This window comes from Xenopus laevis, chromosome 8L, assembly GCF_017654675.1.
Source record: "Xenopus laevis strain J_2021 chromosome 8L, Xenopus_laevis_v10.1, whole genome shotgun sequence".
Lineage (NCBI taxonomy): Eukaryota > Metazoa > Chordata > Amphibia > Anura > Pipidae > Xenopus > Xenopus laevis.
In genome coordinates this window covers 121,097,393-121,108,099 of record NC_054385.1, presented here as the reverse complement: position 1 = coordinate 121,108,099, position 10,707 = coordinate 121,097,393, and the positions used below count along the sequence as shown (strand labels likewise).

General features: G+C 39.6%; 1 protein-coding gene across 1 annotated transcript; it reads right to left on the bottom strand.

Annotated features, from left to right (window-relative positions):
* Positions 1-1,166: 1,166 nt before the first annotated feature.
* Positions 1,167-10,420, bottom strand: LOC121397191 (SLAM family member 5-like). Its single transcript, XM_041573515.1, has 4 exons — positions 10,220-10,420; positions 7,013-7,330; positions 5,251-5,544; positions 1,167-1,879 (listed from the first exon to the last, which is right to left on the bottom strand). The coding sequence occupies exons 1-4, from the start codon at positions 10,284-10,286 to the stop codon at positions 1,785-1,787; spliced, it is 774 nt and encodes a 257-aa protein (XP_041429449.1). The 5' UTR covers positions 10,287-10,420; the 3' UTR covers positions 1,167-1,784.
* Positions 10,421-10,707: the final 287 nt, after the last annotated feature.

Below are 10,707 nucleotides of genomic sequence, written 5' to 3'. Positions count from 1 at the left end.
CATACAAATATCACAGGGCGACAATACGAAGAATAATAACAATAATAAAAATACAGGTCATTATAGTCCCAAATAGGGATGGGCGAATTTTTTGGCCTTGTTTCGCTGGAAAAAATTACGCCCATAGACTTGTATGGCGGCGTGTGTCAAAAAAAAAAAAAAAGCCACGCGACAAAATGTTTTTGACGCCCATAGACTTTAATGGGCGTCTGCGACATTTCGCTGGCGGCGAATTTTTGGCCAAACGAAACAGGTCAAATTCATCCCTAGTCCCAAACTAACAAAGGGGGTAAAACCGGACAGTTTTTAATAGCCTCTTTCTTAAACAATTCCTGTAAAGTTCTGTGTCAATATGGATAACACAATAAATAAACAAATGCACATAAAGTCCCTCCACCTAATGGGTTCCACAAGAAACACCTTAATAGGAATAAAAGTACAAACACACCAATATTGCAATAACAACAGTAAATTTATTTAAGAAAATGCAAAGTTAATGAGCATCTAGTACAACAATTCAAAGCCTATTTATGGAGACAAACGGGACGAGACGAAGTATTACAGATTAACTCTACAATCCCCAGTAGTTTATCCAACATATCAGGTACTAGCACAAGACCAATCCCTGTATAATCTCATAGTGGGGATCAAACAGATGTACTTCTGCCCCTGTTCTCTCTTTGATTCCTTATTCACTGTGCAGTTTCCCTGGAGCTCACAGGCTGGAGGGTCAGACTGCAATGCTTGGGCAGCAGCAGAGGGGACAGTTGTCATCATGAAGGAGTGGAAAAGGTGCTGCCTTAAAAATAGTTTTAAGAAAAGAGTGATATAGTAAAAGTGGGAGAGACTGGAAGGTATCGGGAGGATTGCTGTTCTTTTATTTCCCCTGTGAATTTTAATTATATTATCTGACATGCCCTTAGAATGTAATAACTGGTACAATAACTGGTAACACTACACAGATATCTAATCAATAGTGAAGGGCCAAACAAACATCATTGGTGTTGTCGCCCATAGTGACCAATTTTTACATTTAGATTTGAACAGTGACTGATATCACCAAACAAGTGGTTCTTTCACCCGATATGACCACCTAAGGTGGGTGGTAATAGGCTTAATCTGATTGGTTGTCCCTAGGGCCAAAGGATCAGACCACAAGAGCCGAAATAGGAACCGTCTGAGCATGAACCATATCAACCAACCGATGGGGTCCTTAATCAGACTGGAAAATCAAACCTGGTCGATCAACATCTGCCCAATTTTCAGGCAGATATCTGTCAGGTGAGCCTGTCAATACATGGGCAGATAAGCTGCCATATTAGTTTTAAGGACCCATGTATTATCCTATCTACCCGTGTATGGTCACTTTAAGGTTGGAGATAAGTTTCACTGGTACTATTGCCCATAGCAACCAATTAGATATTTGCCTTGTTTTTCTTGTTGGTCGCTGTTCAAATGTAACTGGTTGCTATGGGCAACAATCACCAATGATATTTATCTGCATTCTTTTTGAGACTGTTAAGAATTACCTCCTGCTCTGCTTTAATGTCTGCTGCAGAAATAGGAACAGGGAGCAATTGATAAAGATTTCACTTTTTTAAAAAAAAAACCTTAAGGGGCAGATTAATTAAGAGTCCCCCGTTTTATGTTTTTTAGAGGACCAGAATAAATAGTACAACATCTGGGACAATACAAAATCAGGTAAATACATGATGCATTATATATATTGGGGCGGGGGTTCACAAAGAAACTGTAAAATGCAGGAACAATTAACTCACTGTACTTTATTTCTTGGCTATCTTTATGAAGAGTATCACAACAAGACACAGAACTGCAACAACAGGGATAGCAATAGATACTTTTATCCAGCATGTGCTATCTGAAATAGAAATGGGAGGAAAAAAGAAAATTATTCCAAAGGCTTGCTCATGAGTTGACTCCAACACAGGTATAATAAGAATAAATGTCCGTAGAGCCAGCAACACTGTGTATACAACTAGAACTGGTAGAGGACTGGGCAGATAATCTGTATACAAATGCTGAACCCAGTCTCCCGTACCAGTCGATAGCCTTCCACTGGGAGTGGAATGCTGGAATCTGTTCAAAAACACCTAAAGGAGTTCATGTTCAATGTCACTGATAACAGGTTTTTTAACAGGCATTTATTGCAAAAATGAAAATGTATTATAAGCTTCAGGGTTGCTGCGTTTTCTGCAGACTAAACCCTGGGCAAAGATGACAGGACTGGTGATATTAGGCAGGGGCAGTGACATCAGGGATGGGCCTGACGATATTGGGGTTTGTGCAATGACAGTGGTTGTGGAGTTATGGTGAAGAGTTCGGTTATAGATAATAGAGTGTCCGGTTTTCTTTATTTGCTTCTCATTTAATAAATTAAACATTTTGGTTCTGTTTCTGAAATAATCAAGTTAATTTTTACTATTCCTCTCTTGGCAAGCTGTCTCTCTGTATTCTCCTTTTGTACAGGGGGAGGGGTTCCTTTAGCCTAGAAGGTGTCTTAGAGCTCACTCTTTTAAAATATATGACTCTTACATAAATCCTGCACATAAAGAGTAGGGATGTAGCGAACGTCGGAAAAAATGTTCGCGGACATGTTCGCGAACGTCCGGACAAAAATGCGAACGGTTCGCGAACGTTGCGAACCCCATAGACTTTAATGGGAAGGCGAATTTTAAAAGCTAGAAAAGACATTTCTGGCCAGAAAAATGATTTTAAAGTTGTTTGAAGGGTGCAACGACCTGGACAGTGGCATGCCAGAGGGGGATCAAGGGCAAATATGTTTCTAAAAAATCCATTGTTGACACAGCGCTGCGTTTTGTGCTGTAAAGGGCAGAAATCACACTACGTCACTCAGGTGGTGTTTCTGGAGACGGTATTATTATTGATATTTAGACAGAATGTGAAAAAGCTCACACAGCTAGGTGGCAGTGGTTTGAAGAACAGATGCAGATGAGAGATCAGCAGCAGGACAGACAGCTGCCCACAGCAGCTACATACAGAGCACTGCAGTAGAAGGTAGATCACTAGCCAGCAAAGCTACCTAACCTAAAATGTCCCTCAAATCCCTGCAGAGTTCTGTCCCTACAATACAGAGCAGTATCAAGTAGATTACTAGCCAGCAAAGTTACTATCAACTGTCCCTCAAATCACTAACAGCTCTCTCCCTACACTAGCTCTTCCAAGCACACACAGGCAGAATGAAAAAACGCTGCAGGGCTTCAGTTTATATGGAAGGGGAGTGGTCCAGGGGGTGTGGGGGTGGTCCAGGAGGGAGAGCTTCCTGATTGGCTGCCATGTATCTGCTGGTCTGGGGGAGAAATGGCAAAAAAAAGCGCCAGCTAAGGCGAACCCAAATTGGCGAACGTTGCGTTACGTTCGCGAACATGCGGCGGACGCGAACGGTCGATGTTCGCGCGAACAAGTTCGCCTGCGAACAGTCCGCGACATCCCTAATAAAGAGACATGATTTATAGTGGAGACTGTTATTTTAAAAGAGTAAGCTCTAATCTAATACATGTTCTAGGCTAAGGGAGCCCTCACTGATGTATTAGACCTAACTGCCCATCTGATTGACTGCTTGAAGAGAGACAGATAGCAGTGAAGGGCAGAGTGAAGAGTAACTTGATTATTCAGAAATGGAACCACAATTTTAATTCATTATATTTATAAAGCATTTGTCCATGAGATAAAGTACAAATTCAATTTTCATTTCTGTAATAGTTCCCATTTTAGGCAATGATCTTTTGAAGTTTATTTGCTGACATGTCAGGTTTTGATAGGCTTTATACCTACTAGAAGATGTGACTTACCAACTAAATAGAGAAGGGCCAGGAAGAAACTACTGGCTCGTGGAAGAGTGATATGGACTAAAAGAGTGGACTGGCTTGTCCTGGAGTGGGGAGGGTAGAGGGAAAAATATAGAATTGACATGTACTGGATAGGGGAGAAGGAGAAAGTAAAAGGCTGATTTGTGGAGGAAGGGAGGAAGGAGAAGACTAACAGATTGTTGACAGGGGAGTTGAGAGGAAGGAACAAAAAGAGTAGGAAGGAAAATGATGGAAGAATAAATATGGACCAGTGTCGGACTGGGACACCAGGGGCCCACCAGAAAACCTTAGACCAGGGGCCCATCAAGAAAATGTAGGCCAGGGGCCCATTCTCAGTACTATTGTTCTTCCTCTGGCCTCTCCTCACTCAACCTCTATTCTCCTAGTCTCTATTCTTTACATACTATAATCTATTATTCCATCTATTTAGCCTCTTTGTTCTACTAGAAATAGGGAATGGCCATGAAATAGACCAAATGTTTAGCAGCACAAGGGCCCACCGGGAGTTTTCCTGGTGGGCCAGTCCGACACTGATATGGACTGAAGTGAGGAGGAGAGATGGGGATAGGAGAGTTCTGGTATGCACCACAGTGGGAAGGTTTGATGGAATGGGAGGGTTAATATGTACTGGTGGAAGTAGGTATTAATAAAGAGACAACATGATATTGGGGAAACAGCAGGCTTGTTTGTACCAGATAGAAGATTAGAGAAGGAAGATACCAGTGTTGTATTTTGGTCCAGTGCAACCCAAGGTACTGGACCTCAGCGCACCTTCTCACAGGCCCCAGTGCACATGCACAGGAAGTGACGTCATGTGCATTCATGGTGACATCATGTGCATTATGTCACTTTCTACCACACACACGCGTTACATCCAAGTTCCCTCCTCTACCATCAGATTTAGTAGGCAATAATCTGGCTGCAGTGAGGAGAATGTCTTTTTTTTTGGACTTTTATTTAATATATAGAAACTGAGGGCTGCCCTCTTAAAGCTGAAACCCTAGGCACAGGGCCTCTGGTGCCTATACGTATATACAGCCCTGGGTAGGCATGTTCTGTGCAAATGTACATGTGTAAAGCTTTAAAGGCTTTGTTTCTTAGTGAAACACTGCTATGAATCTATGTGGGTTTCCTCTGGGTACTCTGGTTTCCTCTCACAAATACAGACAGGTTAATTGGCTCTTTATAAAATTGACCCCAGTGTGAGTGTGAGAGGGACCTTAGACTGTAAGCTCCACTGGGGTAGGGACTGATGGGAATAATGTATAATCTCTGCAAATGTGGTGATACTGATATATGTTGGAACTATATAAAAAAAGGATATTAATAATTGAAAACATTGACAAATAATACAACATTACCAAATATCTTAACATCATGACACAAGTTAGCTATTACTTACAAGGTGGTGACTTAACACTATTGCAGATCTGTTCCGAATAGAAAGAGGCATTTTTTACATCCACAGGATTTTGTGCCAAACAAAGGAATTCAGTAGTTTCTGACAAATTCTGTAACATAATAGTGAGAGTGCTGCCATTTGCATAGTGCTGGTACCCAGAATTCCCACATCTGTATATCCAGCTGAACAACGTGAGCGACGCGTTTGATGGGACAGAACAATGCAGGGTAAATTCACACCGACCTTTGTTGTCTCCCTTCAGATCAGCCGTTATGCTTGGGACAGAAACGGGCTCTGAATGAGAAAATAAATCAGGCGATCTGGAATTCTATATGAATAAATCTTAGTGTTGTCACAAAGCAGTTTAGTTTTCAAACTCCTGAATACAATTCTAAATAAGATTCCTGAAGTTCCTTCTTTGTATAGCACCTTTGGCTACTGTGATGGCAACAACTTTAGTGTTCGAAACCACATTATTAGCTGGCTGGCCCAAAAACAGAAAGTTGTGCTCATCACTAATTTTTAAAAATATTAAATGGGGGTACAATGAGGCTGTGACCACAAAATTTATACAGACAAATACAAGAGGTCCTCTGCACTCAACAATTATCAATATATTTAAGACAGAGACACTTTGTGACTTAAGCTACTAAAAATGCCTTACCCTTTAAACAAAACAGGGATTGTTTGTCCATATCAGAGCCGGGCCAACCCGGCCAGGCGCCCTAGGCAACCTGGCCAGGAAAAAATTCCAGGCGCAGTCGGGGAGAGACGGGACTGGACATGGGGTAGGCGACACAGCAGGTACGTGCCTGGCGCCCCCCCCAGCTTTGCGCCCTAGGCACGTGCCTACTCTGCCTACCCCTAATTCCGGCCCTGGTCCATATATTGCAATATATTCAAACTGGTCAACTACCTGTATGTCAAAGTCATCCCTATTCTGGCCAGTCCTACATGCAACTTTCAAACAATTTGTTTAGGGTGGTGGCAGACGTGCAGATTCGGCGACAAATCTCTTCTTCGGTGACTAATCTCCCCAAAAAAACTTCCCGTCGGCAAGAATGTGAATCGTCGGCGAGATGGCATACGGATCACTTCGGTTTTCCGAAGTTCCCTCTTGAGGCAACTTTGGAACGACTTCACCGAACAAATCGATCCTTTTCGGGGAGATTAGTCACCAGAAGAAGAGGAGATTTGTCGCTGGGCGACTATCTGCCACCAAACTTAAAGGGGAAGGCATTTTTTAGGAGCTTCAGGCACAAAAATATCTCAATGTCCTAATCATAATAATATATTTTTTAAGCAGTAGGATAAAGTTCTGTCTTTTAATCTCACACTGGAGCTACAGTTAGAGCTGCAGTATTTCTGGTCAGGTGGTCAGAAAGTTATTCACAGCCAATCACATAATGGCAGCTCCAGGTAAGGAGGGCAATATTTACGTATATATATATACAGTATACTCCAGTTTGTTAAGTTTCTTTAATATGCCACGTAATAAGATGTAAACTATCTGTTGCTTAAGAATCCACTTTGGGGCAGTATCAGTCTATTTGATCAATATGCATGAAATAAAATCATGTTTTCAAATGAAATGCCTGAAATGATTATTTCCTAGTCTGTTTGCAGTTTCCGCCATGTACAAGAATGCATTGTTCCCTGGCTGAGTTAGATTTAAAATTTTCTTTTAAAAACAGGGACATGTGTATGTTTTTATTGTGCCGTGAAATAGTATAAAGAAAATACATTTTAAAGGGATACATACCATGAACAGTGAGATTAAAGTATGCTGTATTTATGTGTAAATCTGTTAGAATAATATCAGCTTTGTAGATATCAGTATCCTCCATTCTCAGAGAGTGAATTTTTAATTCTGTACCATTTGATGCTTGTATCCGGTTCTCAAATTTTTCGTTTTGTATTTCAAGTTGACCTCCATTATATTCCGCCACCGCAAAGGTTTTTCCCCTTCGTTTTATTTCCCAGATTGTCATTTTCACAGGACGTTCCAAGAGCCGGTGGTATGACAAGGTAATGGAGTGGTTTAGAAGTCCATGCACTTGGATAAGGTCATCTTGGCCTCCTGTAATGGAATGTAAATATACAGCAGGATTAGCACAGCCTCTCTGAAAAATATCTAGTTTCCTGATAAGATACTTATAGGGAAAAAAGTAGTACATGCTTAATATAGAGGGACAAATGTATGGGTGCCAAAAAGTGCATAAGAAACAACATTTTGGCTGATTGGCTCCCAATGGGAGCTCAGTCTCTGTACTCCATCATAGCAGGAGGTGGATCTGCCAGAGGGCTTGAAGTGGAAATAGGCCTAAGTACAGCTGATCAATAAAAGATAGACTACAAAGAGTGGTGGTAAATGGAACATTTTCTAATTGGACCAGTGTTGTTAGTGGAGTACCGCAGGGCTCTGTACTAGGTCCCTTGCTTTTCAACTTGTTTATTAATGACTTGGAGGTGGCCATTGAAAGTATTGTTTCTATTTTTGCAGATGATACTAAATTGTGCAGAACTATAGGTTCCATGCAGGATGCTGCCACTTTGCACAGTGATTTGTCTAAGTTGGAAAACTGGGCAGCAAACTGGAAAATGAGGTTCAATGTTGATAAATGCAGGTTATGCACTTTGGCAAAAATAATATAAATGCAAGTTATACACTAAATGGCAGTGTGTTGGGAGTTTCCTTAAATGAGAAGGATCTAGGGGTCTTTGTAGATAACAAGTTGTCTAATTCTGGGCAGTGTCATTCTGTGGCTACTAAAGCAAATAAAGTTCTGTCTTGTATAAAAAAGGGCATTAACTCAAGGGATGAAAACATAATTATGCCTCTTTATAGGTCCCTGGTGAGGCCTCATCTGGAGTATGGGGGCAGTTTTGGACTCCAGTCCTTAAGAGGGATATAAATGAGCTGGAGAGAGTGCAGAGACTAAGTAAAACTAAATTGGTTAGAGGGACGGAAGACTTAAATTATGAGGGGAGACTGTCAAGGTTGGGGTTGTTTTCTCTGGAAAAAAGGCGCTTGCGAGGGGACATGATTACACTTTACAAGTACATTAGAGGACATTATAGACAAATAGCAGGGGACCTTTTTACCCATAAAGTGGATCACCGTACCAGAGGCCTCCCCTTTAGACTAGAAGAAAAGAACTTTCATTTGAAGCAATGTAGGGGTTTCTTCACAGTCAGGACAGTGAGGTTGTGGAATGCACTGCCGGGTGATGTTGTGATGCTGATTCAGTTAATGACTATAAGAGGGACTTGGATGATTTTTTGGACAGACATAATATCAAAGACTATTGTGATACTAAGCTCTATAGTTAGTATAGATATGGGTATATAGAATTTAATTAAAAGTAGGGAGGGGTGTGTGTATGGATGCTGGGTTTTCATTTGGAGGGGTTGAACTTGATGGACTTTGTCTTTTTTCAACCCAATTTAACTATGTAACTATGTAATATCAGACCCTAAAATGACCAGCCTTTAGTGGAGCAGGTGCTAGCATGCTGTTATATAAAAAAAAAGCAGAGCCATGCTCAATCAAGGGGTTAGTATTCTCCAGACAACATTCAACTTAGTGAAAAAACTACAGCAGGAAAGGTACTTAATGCTGAAGGCAAACCATTTCAGTGTGGTATTCCTCCTGTTGGTCAGACTATACTCCCATCTTATCTCCAAGCTATGAGTACATTCTAGGGGTCATTTACTGTTCCAAGGGGTCCAAGAGGGCACCCCTTAGTGCTCATCTAAAATGCACTTGAGCCCAAGGACACAATTTATGGTTAATAACCGCTGGTGACAATTTTTGCCAAATATGTTTTTACTGTCATAACACATAGGTTACGACTGAGCAACACCACCTTCCCTCCAAATATGAAAAAGAGGGTCACAATGTTACCAGCTGTGATTGGAAGGGAAATCAATTTATATAAGTATGAAAGAAAATTACGGAAGAGCACTGGGTTCAGCAAAAAAAAAAATTCTGATATCATGACTTTTAAAACATTTTTTGTGGGAAATCATGATCTGAGTTTGGGTTTGTACGATAATCCGAAGAATTATGGCTTTTAGCAAAAATATTTTAGCTTTTGGGCGTCAAACTCGATAAATTCAGGGTTGTCGCTGGACAATCCAAAAAAGATTTTTCTTGATCAAAATGTTTTCAATTTTTTTAATGATATAAGGTCAAATCGTGGATGGGAGTTTTTAGTAAAATAATGAGATAAATTCAGATTTTAGTAAATAACCCCCTTAATCTCATAATTCTGACTTTATTTATTTTATAATCTTATAATTATTTTTTTGCTGCCCCCAATGCTCCGTAGCCTTTATAGAGATAGTTATTCAAGAGTTCATTAACTTCCATTTGTATACTGGAGACAAAAATGCTCAGGACCATTTCCCAACCTTCCCATAATATGGAGGATTAAAAGGACACAGACAAAGTGAAATAAAAATGATATAGCAGAGTGAAACCATAATATACACGTTTTTTTTGGAAAACTGCAATATTTGGTAGAGAATGGTACAGGCCTGGGGTGCGTATGTTTTAACTGTTTGAGTGTTGCTGCTTAAATCCTCTCTCTCTTTCTCTCTCTCTCTCTCTCTCTCTCTCTCTCTCTCTAAAAATGTATATGTAAATCTTATATATATATATATATACTGTGTATATATATATATATATATATATATATATATATATATATATATATATATGTATGTATATTTTATTCATTTATTCTAACTCATTCTACTATATAAAGAGAGACCATATCTCATTTGGTCTTAAAAACATATATTTAATATAATATGGAGATTAAATTATATAAGAAAATTAAGAAAGCCTTAAGCTTACAACAAATACATTGCCATATGTAGAGTATACCTTGATACATCTATTATTAACATTACCAGATGAGAAAAAATGCTACAAATAAATGAATACGCATTGGGTACTAACCTGAAGCAAACTGGACTAAACACAGAAGAAAGAAGAACTGAAGACGTTCGGGCAAATTTAACTGCATGTTCTGTAAATCTTCCGTTGAACTTTTATGAAAATGTGTTGATTGAGTTTGTATGTGAAGAGGAAAGAAAGTGTATGACCTCCAAGTAACTTGAGAGTAGAAATTGACAGAGGGTGAATGTGTGTTAACCACAGTCTAGAAGTCAGTGTTGTGCTGATGTCTGCAAACATTATGAGGCTTTTTTTTACTAAAATCTGAATTTATCTAATTTTTGAAATAAAAAAACCCAAAACCAAACTCCCATACCTGATTTTACCTTATTTATTATTAAAAAAAACCCTTGATTCAATTGGTTCAGGTAAAAACTTGATAAAATCAAGCTAAAACCAAAATTGTACAATCTTTTCAAGTTTTTTTCCGGAAAAGAACGTTTTTTTCTGGCTTTTTTTTTTTTTTACGAAAAGTCCAAAATGGACAGATT

Bases quoted from the DNA above. Each gene is read 5' to 3' on its own strand.
- LOC121397191 (XM_041573515.1), bottom strand. From the start codon at position 10,286: ATGCAGTTAAATTTGCCCGAACGTCTTCAGTTCTTCTTTCTTCTGTGT. The intron at 7,331-10,219 runs GTTAGTACCCAA...ATTCCATTACAG, and splicing joins TTTAGTCCAGTTTGCTTCAG to GAGGCCAAGATGACCTTATC. The intron at 1,880-5,250 runs GTAAGTAATAGC...TTTCTATTTCAG, and splicing joins TAGTGTTAAGTCACCACCTT to ATAGCACATGCTGGATAAAA.